At 36.2% G+C, this 21,999-nt stretch overlaps 1 protein-coding gene across 5 annotated transcripts in view; it reads right to left on the reverse strand.

Annotated features, from left to right (window-relative positions):
• Positions 1-21,999, reverse strand: part of ANO1 (anoctamin 1) — a 1,045,885-nt gene that overhangs the window by 117,051 nt on the left and 906,835 nt on the right. For all 5 annotated transcript variants that reach the window (XM_044082585.1, XM_044082589.1, XM_044082584.1 and 2 more), the window contains 3 exons: positions 15,383-15,494; positions 6,507-6,564; positions 6,318-6,418 (listed from right to left, as the gene is read on the reverse strand). In XM_044082585.1, coding sequence (XP_043938520.1) covers positions 6,318-6,418; positions 6,507-6,564; positions 15,383-15,494 — 271 coding nt within the window. The remainder of the gene's footprint in view (positions 1-6,317; positions 6,419-6,506; positions 6,565-15,382; positions 15,495-21,999) is intronic.

Below are 21,999 nucleotides of genomic sequence, written 5' to 3' on the forward strand. Positions count from 1 at the left end.
CAGTATTTCCAATAACAATTTGCCACTCAGTTTTTGATCTAAAAAGTCACTCTTCCCACTCACAGCCCTACAAGTATTTCCATTAATCCAGATGTGAGAATGGACATTTCTTAGTAGGAATGCAGCTTTAGTAGGTGGTATCCTACCAAGAACCACACTGTCATCTTCAAAAAGGATGCATACTCTGAATAGTTTAAGATGCACATATGCCCAAACAACTGCTAAATTTTTGTTTTCTTTAGGTCACAATTACAGTGAGGTGACTCATCTGCTTGTACAAATTCATAAAGATCAGCTCCCAGCTGAGGGCTTGTGAGTATACCCACACTTGCCCAGGTGCTGTCAAGAGGAGCAGCTGTAGATTAGGTCACCACTAACTGAGAAGTGTGGCTGCAGAATCAATGCTGTAAATGGACATAAGACTGGTTATATCTAACTCCATTTTCAGTCTTGTACGTAAGGCCTGGCTCATTTTTCACCAATGAAGGGACATTCCAAGTAACCAATAAACAATTTCTATTGTGAGCATATGGTCCATCTTAGTCTCCTTTTTCCATCTGATATTATACTAGAACTGCAGCATTGCTGAGTCTACATGGCTAGTTTTCTTAGAGTCTGCCCAGCTGGTCTACATGTCACCCAGCCATCAGATACCCTCTGGGTGGACAACACTTACAAGCCTGCTCTAGTGGCGTGTCCTGGTACTCCTATACATGATGACTTGTCTATTTTTTTTTTTTAACTCCACAATAGAAGAGGTCATTTTTCAATTTCTTGATTGCTGTTCATTTAGTACTTTCTCTTACAACAATCTACCAAGAGGGATCCTTCCAACAGACCGATGATCCGAACAGCCTAGCTGCAAGGAACCACAAAGGCAAGCAAACAATTCAACCATGTTCCTGGGGGATAAATACTTATAGCTCTTAAATCTTTTTGATGGCATTAAGTGCCATTAAAATGTGTACCAATTGTCAGTTTTTGATTCCCTTTTTCATGGTTATAGCTTTTTATACACCATTAATATTTTTTTCATTATTCTAAATAACACCGTTAATTATCTAATTACACTGAGAAGTTTAAAGACACAGTTACAGCTTACACATATTTAAAGACACGTTTCTCATACTCCACTGACAAGATTTCACACTTCATACTCCATTAAATTATTTATAAGTGTACACATCCATGCCTCTCAAATGTCTAGATTTTTGCCTCATATTTTTGGTCTGTTCCTCGTAAAATTTGTGCTTTTCTGGATTTTTGTGTCAAGTCAGTGAGGATTAAATTTAATAAATAACAGACATTTGAGTTTCAGATGTTATATCCATCAGAAAACGTATGGTAACACAAGACCTTTTACTCTAACAGCTGCTTTCTAAGTTTATAACAGCGATATTTAAAATGTGTCCCTATTTTTGTGGCTTTGTTCCCCCCATTATTTTTTGCTTTGTCCAGATTTGCGTGCTAAGAAGTTTCAAGGTATGTATAGATTTTCATAGTGGTGGAACTCAAGGATTATCATTTAGCAACACTTTAACTTCTTCATATTTGTATGGCAGCAATGCCAACTACTAGCATATTATGGGATGCATGTTTATGTCAACATGTTGATACATTTTTCTCTTTCTTTCTTTCTCAAGTGCTTATCAAAGTAATGTTAGCTTACAGAGCTTGCCGACCAGTTCTGCATGGAAGACCTTTGCAAAAAAAACAAAGGTAAAGACAATCTAAGAGTGCACCTGGCATGTAAGGCATCCTCACATCCAGCTCTGATGGACCATTTGCACATCTGCAAACAAATAGCATCAAAACCACTAGATCCAAGAATTTAAATTTTGCCTATGACATAAATAAGGCATCTTGTGAAGACATATATGTGTCTAAGAGGATTCCCATGCTCTGGAACAGGCTCCCAAACCATGTAAAGCAGAGTCCATACCTAACCCTATTTAAGGGTAGCCTTGAAAATTGGATGAGAAATCAAAAAATCACCCCCGATCTGGTCCCTATGTCTCTAATAGACAGAGACAGAGGCAGACAGTAATGTCCAAACTAACACACCCCTTCCACACGTAAACTCTAGAAACTTCCCAAGTAATATACCCCCCACTAATAAGAACCCATGATACACAGATACACAACTAGATTGGCTTGCACAGCTAGGCTTATAAAGACCCTGGTGTCATTAGCCTAGTATATACCTAGATGCTATTATAGCAGGCTAGCAAAAGCAAGGAAGAATAACAGGCAAACAGTTAATAAAAAGGGTGAAGTGTTGCAAGACATGTTTCATATATTCAGATCATAGACTGGAATTCATTAAATTGGGCAATGCAGTTTGGAATAAACATGCACCAATGACTTTCACATGTGATACTGTCACCAGAATGACGGACTGTGTCATGAATGTCACACGTTACAGTGATGTATCATGCAATGTAACATTGAAGACATGCACACAGATGTGCAAAGTAAGCAGCAAACTGCACAGCTGAATGAAAAGGAACAACCCGCCATGCTACACAAGTCCTATTCTCAGTTCATAAACACATTGGGGCAGTGTGGGACCATCTTGCATACCCTTTGGTTTGTTGTATGACTCAGTGGTGTGTCCTTTTTCTTGCTCCCAGTGGAATTTATTGTTAGGTAACTGTATAGACAAGGGTTAGGTATTCTACTACAAGCTTTCTTTGTTTAAATTCCCTGTATTGCTGCCCATCATTCAATGTAGGGCACAGGGTTATACCTGATGCAAAGTGCCATGGTAATACATGGCATGTGCATAACGTGCCTTCTAATAATTCATTTCCTTGAACTGTAACTGAAGTACCTGTGCACATGATACATAACTGTGTACTTCATTGACTGTAGTACCAGTGCACATGATACATACCTGTGTACTTCATTGACTGTAGTACCAGTGCATGTGATACATACCTGTGTACTTCATTGACTGTAGTACCTGTGCACGTGATACATACCCGTGTACTTCATTGACTGTAGTACCAGTACACGTGATACATACCTGTGTACTTCATTGACTGTAGTACCAGGGCACGTGATACATACCTGTGTACTTCATTGACTGTAGTACCAGTGCACGTGATTCATACCTGTGTACTTCATTAACTGTAGTACCAGTACATGTGATACATACCTGTGTACTTCATTGCTGTAGTACCAGTTCACGTGATACATACCTGTGTACTTCATTGCTGTAGTACCAGTTCACGTGATACATACCTGTGTACTTCATTGACTGTAGTACCAGTGCACATGATACATACCTGCATACTTCATTGCTGTCCTTCACGATAATCTACAGGACAGTGTGTTTGCAATTCTGCCATATATGAATGTGATCAGTTTGCCAACATTCTGTTAAAACAGTAATTTGACTGAAAAAAACACATTTTGTTTTGTTTATTTACTTATTTTTGCTGTTGTGCAAGCCCTCTGTATCCCCAATGTGAGTGTCTATTTCCCACCCCCCTAAATTACATATACCAACTCCAAATTAGCATTGCAGTGAAAAAAAGGGTAAACCCTGTCAAAGCTGCATTGCTAGCTCTTGCTGTACAACACATTATCATATTATGGTAAAACTTACCACAACATTATTTTTTGCACAATGAAGAACACTGGTGGAACAGCCGGAAATTAAGATTAGGTAAGCCAAATGCAGTCCCCTCTATCTGGATAAACTTCTCATTTCTTACTGACACTTTGGTGGGGCTACTGGAAGTTTCTGTTGTGTAAATTGATCATTTTGGACTTTTAACAATTTTTTACCAGGTTAAAAACCACTAACATGTCTTGTTTCCATGGCCAAGGGAGCCTCCCACATGTCAGCCTTCAAGAGGTCCCTCAAAACTGACTTGTAGAGTCTGGCTTTTGAATCTCCTTGATACTGTTTTAATATAGCTCATGAAATTTGTTTTATTTATCATCTTCACACTACTTTCTTTGTATTTCATTTCATTTTTGACCATTGTATGTTCATGTGGTTTTAATTTCAGTAGTACCTTAATCAGGAAGGGATGTACGATGTTTGGAAAAGTCAAACAGCAGTCATCCTTTAGTGGGCACCGGATGTTAATGTGGTGTATGTACAGAAGCATGAAAGGTCTGTTAGTGTGTGTGTGAGAGTGTGCGTGTGTGTTTTCATATATATATATATATATATATATATATATATATATATATATATATATACACACACACACACAATATATATTGTGTGTATATATATATATATATATATATATATATATATATATATATATATATATATATATATATATATATATATATATATATATACACATATATATATATATATACACATGCGTATGTATATGCCTGAGTATGAGTGTGTCATTTGCTACATAAAATATGCCACTATAATGCATCATCAAGAAGTGTAGTTATAATTATCATAACTTTAATAGATGGTCACTTTCAGAGTTATAATTGTCAACTTTAATGATGGTCACTTTTAGAGTTTGCTTTTTGCACATTACTGACTTGGCATGTTAATGGCAGCAGTTCATACAACCACATATATATGATTGACAACAGTAAAGTATTAGACCACTATCACTGACCATAATTGCAGTGAAATGTACTTCACGGTCTGAATTTTTGCAATGAATGTCATCACTGAGCAGAGCTTCACGTCCAGTAGTAAAAATGTTCCCACTGGTGATTACTTTCAAATCATTTTTCATGGCAGTGTTGGGATTCAAACTACAGCCCATAAGGGGAATAAAAACTTAATTTTAGCTAAATTTAGATGGAAGACTTAGTATATTGCATTGAAAACTGGACTTACATGGAAAATGTCTTTGAAAACATTTGGAAAGAGGCTGCTAGTAAACTGCATATTGTGTTCAGCGATCCTCCACAGCTTTATTGTACATTTATTTTACACTGTGTACATAATATATCCATAAATGTTGCTGTCATGAGATTGTACTGGTTAGGTGTTGCTGTAATAGCAGTGAAAGGAGAGTTTTACTTAACGATTTTGCACTGTCTTTATTCATTTCAATTTAATTAGATCCTGATTCCCTTGTTTTAGTTACTATGTTAAAAAAGTCTGTTAGGAGGAAATGTAAGCATATCTGAAGTAATTCCACCATTGCAAATGTCTTCCTTAATGCAATGAGATATCACTGATGTTTTTATAAGTTCTGATTAACTAGCCTCTTCTTTGTACTGTTAACATCTGACGGACCTTATTCAACTTATACAAAATCTGGTATATCTTGTTTAAAAATGTAGGATACAACCAAATTCATTACTTCAGCACAAATGAAATAAACTAAATTCACACAAAAAGGACTGAAACCAGGAGCCAGCAGGAATAAATAGATGAATAGGTATACAGTTACAGGATGTATCTTGATAAAGTCTCTGAACTGACAGAGAGGAAAGCGTTTGCATTTACTGTGTTGCAATAAAGAAGTGTGGACTCTGACATCAAGGATTCCCTTTGTTTTGGAGTAACTGTATACCTATTCATCTATTTATTCCTGCTGGCTCCTGGTTTCAGTCTTTTTTGTGTGGATCAAATTCATTACTTGTTGTTTTGATTCCATTAGATTTTTCCTATTCAAAAACATATTTAAGAACAGGTACTATTATCTGTAAAACAAGGGTTTCATGTCAAATGTGCTATTTATTGCAGTATAATATACGAAGTAAAAATAGAAGGGTATATAAGATAAGGGGACAAAAGTTTCTGGGCAGTTGTATGCAAATTACTGAGCCAGTAGCATGTCAGGTCTCGTGTGTACTGGGTTGTATGCTCAGATCGGGAAGGAGATGATTCTGGAAAATGTAACATGATGTTAGAAGTAATAGAACTGGTGACAGTTCTGGAAACAAGCAGAAATAGTTGTTGACTTTGGTTTTCTGAGCAGGTAGCTCCTAGTAGAATAATTTGTTTTTTCCAGCACATACATCCACTCCTTTTACAGCTAATACAAGATTGTTTTTTTTTTGGTTTTCTTAAAAAGTCTGCTTCAGAATATTCATGTTTACCTGGTAACATTACCCTAGCTTACAAAAAGGAAAATATTTATTTTCACATAATTTTATGCATATAATTACTTTTTAATCATGGGCAAATCATATTATCATATGATATGTCAGTCATAACAGCTGCAGGATTTGGTTAATATCTTTTGAAGAGAAGAAATAAAACATCAGCACAGTTGTCTTAGACAAAATAAAATGAATATTATTTAGATGACAAATTATTATTAAATTATATGTTATTTAATAACATATTTAAGACAGTTACTTACGGGATACCAATTTCGAACAAGTTGTTCTGAATTAGCTGTTTGCCCAACATTATAATACTGAGTTGAATGCAGAGTTCCATTAAACAACCACCTGGAGCACACTAAAAGGGGAATAAACAAGCCTTTAGGATTACAGGGACAAATAGTAATAACCTGCTCTGGTAAAACAATGGTAGATGATTCTATTACCTCCTCCATTCTGAAATAGTGAAATAAATACACATAGTCTCCCGGACGGCCAACAAACCTAGTAGAACAGGAAATAAAGCAGTTGTGAAAAATATAGTTTGAGCAAGGTACATTACTATAAAATAGTAGACATTTTTGAACAAAAGCAAGCAGTCATAAAATCTAACACTGTATTTGCAAGAAAAACTGAAACAAAGGAATATTTTTATTATACAATGGAAGCTCATTGTTTTCTGAAAATACAATCAATTGTTCATTCAAAAGCACTATCCACTGTAAAAAGTGTACCCAAAAAAGAAAAAATCATGGGCCTAGGCTGGGGACATAGAATATGGGAGCATAGGAAATATGAAAAAATAGGAGGTTATCTACATTAATAAGTGAAGGTATGCATATGATATTTATGAAGGAAATTAACTTGTGAGTGACATAACTGCTGAAATTTTGGTAGACAGGCTGAACAATGGGTGAATTAGGAAAGCGTAGTTGAAAAGAATGGTAGATGGCCTTTAAGGTGACATGGAAGGTAGGAGGACTGTACTGCTGTCATGGGTTCATAGATAAGTATTGGCTAGCTGCCCTTGTGGGTCTTTATAAGCCTAGTCAGTTTCCCTTTTGGTACTTCAGTTAACCTATCCCATTTGGTGTTAGACTGGCCTTACCCATCCCGTGGTCAGTAATATAATATTATCCCTAGTGAGAATAACTGGGATGATACCGTAGATAATTTGACGGGACCTATGAGTGAGATAAAAGCATTTAGAAGTTGCCTCTGCTCTTTAGTAGTAAAGAAGAACAGTCCTGTGGCAAACTTTCTATTACCCATCCAAATATCCATTTTGCACTTAAATATGGACAGGGATAAGCTTTGTTTTATGTGGATGGGGAGTCTGTTCTAGAGCAGTGGTATCCTCTGCGAGACATACCTGCTCCTCCAAACCATTCTGTTGATGTTATAGAATAGATTTAAATTCCTAGACAGATTTTTGAAGTCATTGGACTTGCTGATATTCAATAAATCTATCAGTATTAATTCTGAGGATGCCTTGTATGATAAACACAGGTCACCTCTTAGCAGTCTGCAGGATACTGCATATACAGTAGATTTAAAAAGTGTACACACCCCTGTTAAAATGCCAGCTTTTTGTGATATAAAAAAATGAGACCACAATAAATAATTTCAAAACTTGTCCCACCTTTAACGTGACCTATAACCTGTACAATTAAATTAAAAAACAAATCTGTTACGGGAATAAATATAAAAAAATATAAAACATACAATAAGCTGGTTGCATAAGTGTGCACACCCTTAAAGTAATACTTTGTTGAAGCAAGTTTTGATTTAATTACAGCATTCAGTCTTCTTAGGTACACACCTGCCATCAATTAAAGAGACTCTGATTAATCTCAAACAAAGTTCAGCTGTTCTAGTAGGATTTTCCTGACATTTACTCAGTTGCCTGCTACAGCAAAAGCCATGGTTTGCAGAAAGCTTACAAAGCTGTCAGGAGAAGGGTACAAAAAAATTTCCACAGCATTGGATATACCATGGAACACAGTGAAGACAGTCATCAAAAGGTAGAGAAAATATAGGACAACAGTGACACTGCAAAGAACTGGATGTCCCTCCAAAAGATGAAAACTGGTCAGGGAGGCTGCCAAGAGACTTACAGCAACAGTGAAGGAGCTGCAGGAATTTCTGGCAAGTATTGGTTGTGTACTACATGTGACAACAATCTCCCGTATTCTCCATATGTCTGGGCTATGGGGTTGGCTAAAATTTGCAAAATAATACATTGTCTCCCAAAAGCATTTGGGAAAATATGTAATGGTCTGATGAGACCAAGGCTGAACATTTTGGCCACAATTCCAAAAGGTACATTTGGTGCAAAAACAACACTTCGCATCACCAAAAGAACACCTTCCCCACGTTGAAGCATGGTGGTGACAGTATCATGCTTTCGGGTTGCTTTTCTTCAGCTGGAACTGGGGCTTTAGTCAAGGTGGAGGGAATTATGAACAGTTCACAAATACCAATCACTTTTGGCCCAAAACCTTCAGGCATTTGCTAGAAAGATCAAGTGGAATTTCACCTTTCAATATTGCAATGACCTCAAGCATGCATCCAAATCAGCAAAAGAATGACTTCACCAGAATAAAATTAAAGTTTTGGAATGGCCCAGCCAGAGCCCAGACCCTAATTCAATAGAAAATCTCTGGGGTGATTTGAAGAGGGCTGTGGACAAGAGATGCCCTCAAAATCTGACAGATTTGGAGCATTTTTGCAAGGAAGAGTGGGCAAATATTGTCAAGTCAAGATGTGTCATGCTGATAGACTCCTATCCAAGAAGACTGAAAGCTGTAATTAAATCAAAAGCTGCTTCAGCAAAGTATTAGTTTAAGGGTATGCACACTTATGTAACAAGCTTATTGTACATTTTTTATTTTCTATATTTTTCCCCTAACAGATTTGTTTATTTTTCAGTAGAATTGTACAGGTTATATAGGTGACATTAAAGGTGGGAAAAGTTTTGAAATTATTTATTGTGGTCTCATTTTTTTTTTATATCACAAAAACTTGGCATTTTAACAGGGGTGTGTACACTTTTTTTTATATCCAAAATAACAAATAATGTAACTCTAGAAATGTACCCCCCTTCTTATTTGGTGAATATACAGAGTATGTTTGTTCTGTTTCTCCACCAGAACAATACCTGCACATAAGTGCATCTCCGACACATGCACCCACAAACTTTTCTCCTGAAAAGCCAAGTGGGCATAATCCATTCATTGGCCTCCCTTTCCAGTTGGCTCCTTCAGTGGCAGAAACGCTGACTGCACAAAGGTAGCACAGTGGCAGTGAGGGTCTTTGCCAGTCATTTATTTACTTCTTTACTCTTTGCTGACCACTTTAGTGTCCCCATATCAGAAGCTTACTCTCAATACATATGTCTGCCTTGCTCGGCTTCATATTCGTAGCCATACTATTTACTCATTCTGTTTGTTGTACATATGTATTTTCTATCGGGCTAGTAAGGACATCTTAATTTCTATTCACTTTAGTTTCTGATGAGGTCTACGTTTGCCTGCAACCAGCATTTTCCTTGGAACATGTACCAGGGCCACAATTTTTGAACTATTCTGAATGAGATATTATTCTGTAAGCTTTGCAAGTATTATATATATATATATATACATATGCTAGCATGCTAACTAGGCTATTAATCTTGTATATAATGTTGAAGTCGGAAGGCTGAATGGTGAAAATGTCGAACCTGACATTGTCGAAGTACAAATCTCACCCCCATCTCGACCCCTGTTAAAGCCCATTCCAAGGTTTACAGTGAGTCATATTTCGACAATGTCAGAATTCGACATTGCCGGTTTTGTGGAAGTAGGCCGATGATCCCATCATTCGATGGAGTCAGGTTTCTGATGGTAAACCATATATATATATATATATATATATATATATATATATATATATATATATATATACACACACACACTAACTAGGCTATTAATCTCTAGGGATCATAAGATCATAAGAAGCTTAGCTTTACATTCACGTTTTTTAGCCTTTATATTTTAAATACTGATAACATGGATCTGGGCAAAACAAGGACTTGAGGGACAATAATGCTAAACTACGGGTTATTTTCTGGTTACCCATCCAAATTACATTTGAATAGAGTAACTAGAGTTAGGGAAGTGCTATATGTGGAGTGGAAGACAGTTCCATTGAAGAGGTATTCTCAGTGATACATTCCTGTCCCTCCAATATATTTTATTTATTTCACAAAAGAGACTTGAGCTCCCTTAAGCAGGTGTTTATATCACTGGACCTACAAAAGATTAATAGGTCTGACAGAATAATACAATTTAAGCCCCGTTTGTTTTTGTTTTGTTTTTATTTTTGGTGAAAAAGTGTTTGAACAGGTGCATATTGACACATCTAAAATGTTGAAGTATATTTTTAGGCGATAAGAAAGAAATTATGTACTTCCTTTTCTAGGCATAAGTGGATACTTAAGCACTGTATCTTAATTTCTGTTGAAGGGTTCCTGCTAGCCCAAAAGCTCAAATAATTGCAAAAATCTATGGTCCAATAAAAGCTATTATGTCATTTCTGTGTTCCAATATCCTTCTGCAACTTTCTGAGTATATTTCAGGCACTTTGATTTAAACATCTCTATAAAAGAAGTTATTTAATAGATTAGCATTTAATCCTGTTGCATGAGGAATATTGTTAGAAGTGTTGGTGTCTATAGAAGACTCAACTTCAATGAAACAGACCCAAACATGGTTGAGCCATGTAAAGCTTTCTGTATGGTTACATGTAATTAGTTTTGTGTTTGGTTAAGGATTCACAAACAGAACCTGTAAAGGCCTTAATGTTGTTGTTTGTCTTTCAGCTTTTCCCGGTTAGGGGTCGCCACAGCGGGACTCCGGTCCGGTAATGACTGGCAGTAGATTTTCACGAACGCCGAGGTGCCAGCTCGATGTTCAACCTTCAACGAAGGCACACCCATTTACGCATGTCTTTCGAATGTCCACCCAACCGCAGGGAGGACATGCAGACTCCATACAGAAGGCACTCCCCACACTCCTGCCGGGAATCGAATGGGAGAACCTCTTGCTGTGAGGCAACAATGCTACCATTGCATCACTGCGGATTAGCTTTCCAAAAACCTTTTGAGTGATTAGATTGTACTGGCTGATTCCTTTGTAGTTACTCTGTTTTATCTGTTTTTACTAGATTGCAATCCTTTATCTGCCTTTGTAAGTGCCTAACACACATTGTTTTCAAGTGCTATCCCTTTCATGAGTGGTGTTTAAAATGTTAATGATATTTTCAAGAGCCAAACTAAAATAGATTTACATCATTATTACTTCCAGTTTACATTAGGTGACTGAGCTCATGGTATTGTTTTTTTTTTTTTTTTTTTTTTTAGTTAGTGGAGCGATGAACCTGTCTAATAAATGTACAGTATGATTTGAAGTCAACTGTATACTAATTAGATTGCAATAGGACAGCAGTCACTAACCATGTTAGGATGTATTAGGGTGCTAAAGTCTTCAGCTGAATGTTGCTTGCAATTATATACAGCATTGAGTAGTTTCTTATTATATGTGCATAACTTTTTTGAATAAACCCAGGGTCTACTAGCTATCAGGGATCCTGATGTCCCAGATCACATACTGAAACTTACAGATACACTTGTTCTCATTTTATTTTTTCTTGAAAGTATGGAATGAAAGCATTTTCTTGTTTAATTAAGAGGAGGCATGGAATTCACTTTATTATGGTTGATATTAATTTTTAATGAGAACATGTGCCATTTTGTGTTCAGGTCACCAGAGAGATGGTCTAAGCCAAGGGTTTCAGATAATGCTCCGTATATCTCCCATAGGTCTCCTCTAAGTAGGTGATACTAGACAGAGAACAGAGAAAGTTACTGTAGTTTTCTCACTACAAGACGAGCCTTGAATTCCTTTGTACCCCCTCCAATTGAATCAAATGGAATATGAATGGGTTATAGAACAGGGTGCAGTATTCTATAACTGGTCTAATGAGAGCTGTATACAAGGGGGCAACTGGTTTACTATCACTTGTGCGAACGACAAGCTGTTGGCATGTATGCTGCCGAAAATCAAATTGTTGTTTGCACAATATCAAGTTTATGGGGTTGTTGAACATACTTATGCAAATGCAGTAGTGCATTCGCATAAGTGTGTTCGACAAGCTGCATGGAGATCGCGGTACAGTGAGGGTTGGAAATTCATCCATACCCCCACTGTAATGCAATCTCGGAGTTGGAATATATTATTAGCAGGGGGTGTGGGGGGCTTGACCCCCCCCCTGCAAAAACGTGATATGTCATATAGGAGTTTGATACATTAGCTCCTATATGGACATCACGTGATGTTTTCTGTGACAATGTCGACTTAAATTTGTCGATTATTTGGGTTGACATTGTATAGGAGTCAAGATTCCAGGTTTGGTGGTTTATTTTGGTATTGCGAATGGCAAATGTTTTGCCTTTCACAGTATTGATAGTAAACCGGGGGCAACTACCTCCCTGATACATTTCTCACTACCACAGATGATCAGCTGGAAAACTCCATGTGCTTTGTAGATGGTGACTATATGGATAACAAATGGAGCTACCATCTACCTCCATTCAATAATATATGCCTACAGCCTCCTGCCACTTGGTGATTCAAATGCCTAACCCAGTCAAACTGCCATCAGTTGTTATGCTAATCTCCCATCTAGATTCCCATGATACAGTCACAAGTCTCCTACTGGAGAAAAATAATATATGGCACCCATTGTGCCATACCATAGCCATAGTGTCATACTGGAGATAAACAACATATGACACACATTGTGCCCTACCACACCCATAGTCTCCTACTGGAGATAAACACATATGACACCTATTTTGTCATACCACAGCCACAGTCTCCTACTGGAGATAAACAACATATGACACCCATTGTGCCCTACCACGGTCATAGTCTCCTACTTGAGATAAACAATACACAACACCCATTGTGCCCTACCACAGTCTCCTATTTGAGATAAATGACATACAACACCCATTGTGCCCTACCATAGCCACAGTCTCCTACTTGAGATAAAGAATATACAACACCCATTGTTCCCTACCACACCCATAGTCTCATATTGGAGATAAACAGCATATGACACTCATTGTACCCTACCGCAGCCACAGTCTCCTACTGGAGATAAACATACAACACCCACTGTGCCCTACCACAGCCACAGTCTCCTACGTGAGATAAACAACATATGATACCCATTTTGCCTTACCAGTTTAGAAATGAGGTACATAATGCTTATGCAAAATTTGCAAAGATCATCGTGACAGTGTATGATATTCCAGATTGGTGTACTACCCAGAGAGTTACCACCTTCAACCCAGCACATAGATTTGAATGGGCCACCCACTTCAAGGCTTGAGCTGTTGCATGCTATTTATTGAATCACAGCTGACAGAAGAAAAATAATACATTGATTCATTTTAACTGAAACGTACAGCTTAATATTTTGTATTTTTGTACACAGCTAAATCACTGATACATATATGAGAAAAGGACCTTGAGATGATTAATTCATGCAGTTATGTTTCCATTTTGGCATCTTCCCATTTAATAAACATCTCTCCCACTACATGCTTACACATTCACTCACAAAAGCTGCCCAGTTATGGTCTTTAATGCTATACACAACAATAACATTGATAACAGAAGTTGTTGGTCTATAGCAAAATGCAAAGTTGTACAACATTTTGGTATTTTTACTTGCATGTGATCTGATTTATTAATATTTGTAGATTAATTTGCTGTAGACTAGCCTACAACATTTGAAAATCTCTAAATACCCATTCATAGGTAGTTACTAGGCTTGGAATAGAAGTAGTCATTGAGCTTAGCCCAAATTCCCTGTTGTCCCCCCCCTCCAAAATCAGTGTCTGGTTAAGTGATTTGCTCAGGGTCATACAGTAGGTAACTGAAGGCTGCAGAAATCAAATTCTGTACCCCAAGAACTACAGTTCGCTGCCTTAGCCCTCGACACCAACTGCCAGATTGGTACTATGCGTTCATTAGTATATCTGATTCCTTACAGCATCTCTTAAAAAAGCAGCTTAATGACTAACTGAAGCAGCCCTTGAATTATAATAATTAAATTATAATAATCCATCTGTTTAAAGATGAAATAAGTCAGTGGATAAGAACTGCTGCTAAGGACAGTTCAAAGTATCTGTGGCTAGTGGCATGTGTGAAAAATTTGTCATAATTTCATCTAAATAAACTTAGGACCAATGTATGTCAGATGATATTTGCAAACTGAAAGAAGTTTTTCATGGCCCTTTTTAATTAACCCCTATTTCAGCAAATGTAAAGTGATGTATGATATCATAGGTATACACACAAGACTTTTGACAGCTCTATAGTGATGTTACTAATTTCCTTAAAAAACTTTCTGACATTTTGCTATCTAGTTGTCAGTGAAAATAACAGTTATGCCATCTAGTAATTGCGCTGATATGAGAACGACACTCATTTTAAAACTACCCAAATTATCCTCATTTAAAGCCACAAACCAGAACTGCTGACTTTTATTACATCAATAGCTTTTTTATGTATGAACTACTGTATATGAGTTCAAAAGGTTAGCATTTCATCTCTTTGAAGATAGTTTTGTGAACTCAGAAATCGGATGCAGTACACCAAAACTACTTTCATCAGCAGTGGGAGATTGCCTTTTTCTCTACTGCTGTAAGACCTCAGAATTGGTTTATATCATTTTGTGGGGGTTAAGGTGGTTTTTGGTTGAGATGTATTCAGTTTCTTTGCATTCACTAAAACTGCTTTCAACAAATCAGCATGAATCCATTAAAAAACAGTGTACCTTGCTAAACCAAGTGTCTTGCTTTTATTTTTTTTTGGTTATTAGTAAAAGTTAATTTTTAATTAGTATAGAAAACAATAAGTCACAGAAGACAATGTGCAAGATAATGCTTTGGGTTGTTACAAAACCTACACCCATAGATGATGCCTTACTTTTTAACAACTTGCTAATCAGTGTGTTACAGCATAATTTATAATCAGAATATTTTAAGGTGTCTTCAGCAGGCTGATGTGAACTGAGAATGTGCAGAAACAAATTCTAAATTTGGTAATACAGAAAAATTCATCCACAGTCACTCTTGGCATACAAATATTAAATTCCAGAAAGTTTTGACATTCCATTTTTCATCTTCTAAGTCTCAGGTATTACCACTATGTTATGAAGATAGTAGAGATGTCAAACATCCATATTAAAAGATGAACAAATTACATACCGGCCCTTGATGAAAGCAACATAAAATATTGGTGTGTATGCATTCACAAATTTCAGAAGGAAGGCTTTGAAGATGAGTCTTTCTTCAAATGTCCTGTCTGTTTTTGGGACCTCTGAAACAAATTATAAAGCAAATGAAGCATATTGCATTATTTTGTTACATTAAAAAACAAAAATATTATATAGTGCTATCAACTGTTAAGAAGCTTGAAGACTGTAAGAAAACAACTCCTATATATATATATATATATATATATATATATATATATATATATATATTTATATATATATATATCCGAGAGAGGCATACAGAAATAATTTTGAAATTTTAGATGTTATCTTTCTACATGTTCTACTACAAAATATCATAGAAAGTTCCTCAGTCATAATATCATTTCTGATAAGTCAACGTTTAGAGAGAAGAACAGTGCAAATGAGTTGCTTTGTACCCATGACATAAAGAAGTAACAATATAAAAAATATCAAAATCTTCTTCTTTCAGCTTTTTCCTGGTTAGGGGTCACCACAGAGGAATACCTGTCCACTCATGATTCCAAGAATCATTAAGCATAATTTTGTATTTTGATTCAATATTGGTTTATCGATTGTGAAGTGTTATCATTTCATTTTACTACTAGTACAGTCATAAAATGGTGGTGAGTCAAAAACTGTAGTGATGAAAATAGTCTGTGTAAGAGGTTGTTTTCAATTAAAATGAAACAATTTGTATCTGACTCAATTCTTACATTTCTTGTGTATGACCTCAGGTAAGCGAGTGATTTTCATTTTGTACTGTGGGATTACAAACATTTGAGCAGCGGACAAGTGTCTTTACTATCACAAGCTGCTACAGTGGGAGAAAGGCCTCTTCTGTCCAGGATACATATAAAGTTGTTGGGGATAACTGTGATTAACACTTTGTCATTCCTTTGAACGATGTTGCACATTGCTGAGTTTTTGTTTGTAAATCAGGATAATGACTCAGCACTAAACACAGTGTAGAGGATGCATTTGTTCATCTGTGAGTATGTGTCTGCATGGACTGGTGACTCCATAAGTATTGAATCCAGGCTCAGTTTTTGATTGTTGAGAGCACAGTCTTGTTTTAGTACCCATAGTTTTCATTTACAGTATATGTTACCATTGTTGCTTTAGTTCTCAGACGGTACTTATCCTAGATAATGCTTTACAATTTTAATAGCTTATTATTCTCCATCATTCCCAAATGATAAGCTTTATTTGACTTTATGCATAGTACATAGGATTAAACACTTAAATAATGCCAAAGTTGAAGTTTATAGGTAGTTTTAACATTTGTTACAGAAGATGTTTCTGCAAAATATGTATTATTTGCTGGACAGTTTCCTAATCTTTTTCTGTGCAATTTGAACCAATCTATGTATATTTTGATAAGTACTAAAATGATTCATTCAGTTACACTGCATTATATTTAGAAACACTTTTCTTTTATAGATGTCATGGGTACAAAGCAACTCATTTGCACTAGTACTAAAGAAGTAACAATATAAAAAATATCAAAATCTTCTTATTTCGGCTTTTTCCTGGTTAGGGTTCACCACAGAGGAATACCTGTCTGCTCATGATTAGCAGTGGAGTTTTACAGTGTCGAGTTGCCAGCCCGGCACCCAACCTTCCACAGAAGGCACACATGCATGCACTCATGCCTAGGGCCAATTTAGAGTATCCAATCCACCTACGGCATGTCTTTGGGATGTGGGAGGAAACCGGAGCACTTGGAGGAAACCCACTCCACCACAGGAAGGACATGCAGACTCTGCACAGAAGGGACCCCAGCCGAGGATCGAACTGGAGAACCTCTTGCTGTGAGGTGGCAATGCTAACCGCTGCACCACCGTGGCTGCAAATATCAAAATAAATAACTGAAACGGCACAAAATATTTTTGTAGGGAGGACATATCCCTGCACTCCTCTTTATACCCTACAACTCTAAATATACTAATTTTGAAGTTATGCTGCCTTGGAAATAACAGACTTATCCACTGACAGATGTAGAAAACTAGTACCATGTGAGTTTAATTCAGTGATACAGCACTTAGTAGTAAGGGATACAACATTTAATACTGCTTTTTATGAACTGCCATGTTTCTGCTGATTAGACTATAAAACTAAGGTTTATTTTCTAGCTTATTTGTATGTGTTATATTTTAACGGATTAGCAGTTCAATAAATATTAAATAAAAGATTTACCACATAGAACATTTATGCACATTAAATCTTTGTTTTAGTGCTTTCATTTTAATTGCTTGATGATTGAAGAAGACAGCATTCTGTCTAGTATGATCTTAATTTCATTTAGCAACCTACATTTTTCAATTCATTGCCTTTGCCCATTTTCTACCTACCCCATACCTCTTGGCGTTCCTCAGATTCTTCTTCCTAGATTCATTGTAGAAGAATATTTCCCTCTCTGTGAAGAAATATTTCTACAGATCTAGTTTAAAAGTTGGTGCTCACACTGATTAATGTGTCCCTCTCTTCTGTCTCTCTCCTGTTTAATACAGTTTCATTACCGTATATAGAAATAAATCTGTGGTCCAATATCATAGTACCACTGTTTCTTCTAATCACTCAAAGGAAGAGAAAGTTTCTGATCAAATTATTCCATTCTAATTCATTTAATTGTGTTGGTTGTCATTACAGCAAAAGAGTTTCTAGCCCAAGACAACAGGCTTTTTTTATCTGTTCGTAAGTGTTTTAGTATTACCATTTTCAGTGAATGTTTTATTAATAATGCATTAAATGAAACAGCAATAAGGCAGCATTTTTCAATACTCTGAAAGCTTCTAAGGACTGTTTTCTTTATAGCATGGTGAAATTCACATGTATTTCTTAATAAGATGAGAACTCTTCCCATAAGTAGGAAACTATTGAAAGTCAAAGTTAGGGAAGCAATTTTAATATAAACTGAAAATGAAACAAAAATCTAACGAGTTATTACATGTTCACTTAGATCATCATGACTGAGTAACTTGCTCAGATCAAGATATTATATATGGTATTAAATACAACACTGAAATATTTTCAACAATAATTTATTTTTAGAAATATTTGGATATATATTAGCAACTCATGTTGAAATTATTACAATGCTTTTGTCAACAGCCTTTGCAGTTTCTTGTTATTTCAGTCAATAAAACGACTGCATATTATATATAATTTTGAATAGATAATTAAATTTACAAGTACTCACAATTTTTAGTAGTTTTAAATAGCAATATGCAATAACTATAATAATAAAAAATTCATATTTAAATTTCAGCTCTGAAATATTTCAAGCACTATATAAAAACAGAGTTCAAAAGTCTTGCAAATACATGAAGTAGATGTCATAACTTTCTACTTCCAAAATCAGGGACAGAACAAAAAATAATCTGCGATAAAATTTCCAAATCAGGGAAGATTTTGAAATGTCACTCCTGATTTGCAAAGTTGATAGAATAACAGTACTTAAGATACCTTTTCTGAAGTAAAATAAGTATGTAACTGTAGTAATTATTAGTTTACTGATATACCCTTTGTATTTAAAAAAAATCACATATTTTATGAGGAACAGAGCTAAGTTTTGAGCTGAAATCAGCAACAAACTTGAAAACCAAATACAAATGAGATGCATGACTTGAACATCTAAGGTGTCATTGTAAAATAAATTATGTTATTTCTAGACTATGGAATTCAGCTGGGCTCTCAAACTTCAGATGGAAATTTGGTTTTCAAAAAAAAAACTACAGCAAGCTAATATAATGTATAATAAGAAATTTATTTTGCTTTACATTTGTTGACCAGGAAAAGTCCAACTGAGTTAAAAGTAGCCCTTTTTCTGCAGAGGTCTGGGGAGAAAAGCTCCAACATATTATACCATACAGTAGACAAATACAGAAGCAGAATATACCAAAAAGAATGACCTAATCATTGTTTTACAAGTAGTAACAGCATTATAACAAGTGATACAAGCCATCATTAAAAACAGGCTATGTGAAAGAGGACATATTCATAGAGTCTTAAAGTATTACATTAATATAAACCAATAGCTACTTTCAAGTGACTGTTTAGAGGAGATATTTAGTAAGAGAAGAGTTAAGCTGAGGGCTTTTGATGGTACTTAAATTATCAGATTATCTTGTGGAATGTTTTAAACAAAGTACCTTGAGAAATAAAATTTACAGTTTATTAATTTTTTAGGTTGTAGTTCATGGTCCACAGACTTCTATTAGATTATGATAAAATATGCAGAATACAACATATATAACCAACAATTTGTATTATTAATGTTCATTTATTATTATTTATTGACTGGGGTATAGCACTGATCTCAGTAAACCATTTTCAGTCTTTGCCTGGAGTATACAACCATCATGTTTTAATATTATAGATGACAGATGTGTTACACTTACTAGTGATGCTGATACTACAGACAAACAGAAATTGCAAAGTTGTTTAATGATTTAATTCATAGAGGTTGCAATATTCACTTGAAATACATCATCTTATAGGCAGGAGAGACACATATCAGATGAGGCAGCAGTGAGACTTAAGGTAAGTGCGGTGGAAGGCAAACAGTGAGAATGGGATGTAGGTGGGTCAGCTATAAATGAAAGGAGATGATGGACAAGAGGACAAAGAAACACTGTAAGGTCTAAGATGAAGGATGGCTAAACTGGACAGCCAGATGGATTTGCACTAGAGTTCTACAAATGGGGAGGGGAGTAAATGCAGAAGGACCTAGTGGAGAAAAATTACCGAAAATAAAAATGTATGAGGAGCATCAGGATAACCATAATACCTAAATGAGGAGAAGAAAGGAAGGAAGTGGGAAATGCAGGCCAATCTCTTTGACTAATGTAGATATCACGGTTTTGGCAAAGTTATCATCTGGAAGAGTGAAGTATTGACAAAAATAAGAACAGGACAAACTGATTTTGTGAAGGGAAGAAAGGCAGAAAAAAAGTTATGTGACCAGCTGGAATTTATGCACAGGGAGGAAAAAAGGCAGGAAAGAAAAGGTGGGTTTGTGCTCTTTGACCTACAGATGACCTTTGATATGGTGACATTTGAATTCCTATGAAAAACAATGCAGCAAAGGCAGGTAAGGGAAAGTTCATACACTGGATTCAGGCCATATAGCAAGAGCTAAGAAGTGAAATACTCTTAAATGGAGGCATATATAGGGATACAAGGATAGAGAAGGGGACCAGACAGGTGTATCTCACTGTCAGCAGGCCTGTTCACACTTGTTATCAAGAAGCTGGCAGTAGAAGTCAGAAACAATTTAGCAATGTTGGAAGAAAAGAAGGAAATAAAATCTCAATTTATGTAAAATGCAGATGACTGCATGCTAACGTCAGAGGATGTGCCTACAGCAATGCAAACTATAACAGAGACATTCGAGACGTTTGTAGAAATGACAAGACTTTGCTGCAGCAACAAAAAAAGAGTGGCAGTAAGATTCAGAAAAAGGAAGGGAAAAGAGGAATAGGTGAGGTAAAACAGGTGGCGTGCCCCAAATACCAAAGGCTTTATGTTAAAATCACAGTGACAGGCAATCGGGGGCATCCTGGAGGAGGCTGGAAAAAGGTAAGTGATATTCTCAGTGTAAAGGGGGGGATTAGAAGAATTAATGCTATAAGGATAATGATGCCACCAATAATCTCTTCCATCTACCCCACAACATACAAATGCCCCCAGGGACAAACAGCTGCAACAAATACAAAAAGCCATCAAACAGTGGGGTCAATAAAGGTAAGACAAAAAGAGTGAGCATGGTGAAAATGAGAATGACTAGGAAAAGGGGAGATGGGAATCCCACGTACCGCAACATATGCACTGACATGCAACATCATTCACAGGATGGAAACAGGTGAAGAAGGTTAAGCAAAATAGGTTACTTTAGAGGGAAGTGCAGAGAAGCTAACGAAAGGACATGAATGACATATCACGAGAAATAGAATGCAAGAAATAGGGTGAAGGGAATATCAAAAAAAATGGGGAACAGAAACTAGGGAATATCAAAAAACATGGGGAACAGAAACTAGGGAATATCAAAAAACATGGGGAACAGAAAATAGGGAATATCAAAAAACATGGGGAACAGAAAATAGGGAATATCAAAAAACATGGGGAACAGAAACTAGGGAATATCAAAAAACATGGGGAACAGAAACTAGGGAATATCAAAAAACATGGGGAACAAAAAATAGGGAAGAAAAAAATGAAGAAATCTGGGGGAGAAGTGGAATAGCTCAAGAAAATGTTTTGTAATACAGAGAAAAGGATTTCAGGGAAAGATTTAAAACAATGGAGGAGGGAATAGAGAAATGCAGAATACCAGAAACCTAATGATGGTACTATTTGGTACTCAAGTTGACCAGGAGAAAGGAACAGGCAGGGAAGGGGGGCACAAGGAGAGAGGATCGCAACCTGGAGGTAATGAGTTTAGGGAAGCAAAGGAGCGGCAAAGAGATCTATGGCGCATTAAAGGAAAGAAGGGACAAGGTTGAAGAAGACAGCACAAGGAAAAATTGGAGGGGGGCTGGAAGAGCATTGCAAGATATTGACAGAAGGCAAATCACGCACTGTGTC

This window comes from Protopterus annectens, chromosome 9.part0 (assembly GCF_019279795.1).
Source record: "Protopterus annectens isolate FY-2018-M chromosome 9.part0, PAN1.0, whole genome shotgun sequence".
Taxonomy (NCBI): Eukaryota; Metazoa; Chordata; order Ceratodontiformes; family Protopteridae; genus Protopterus; species Protopterus annectens.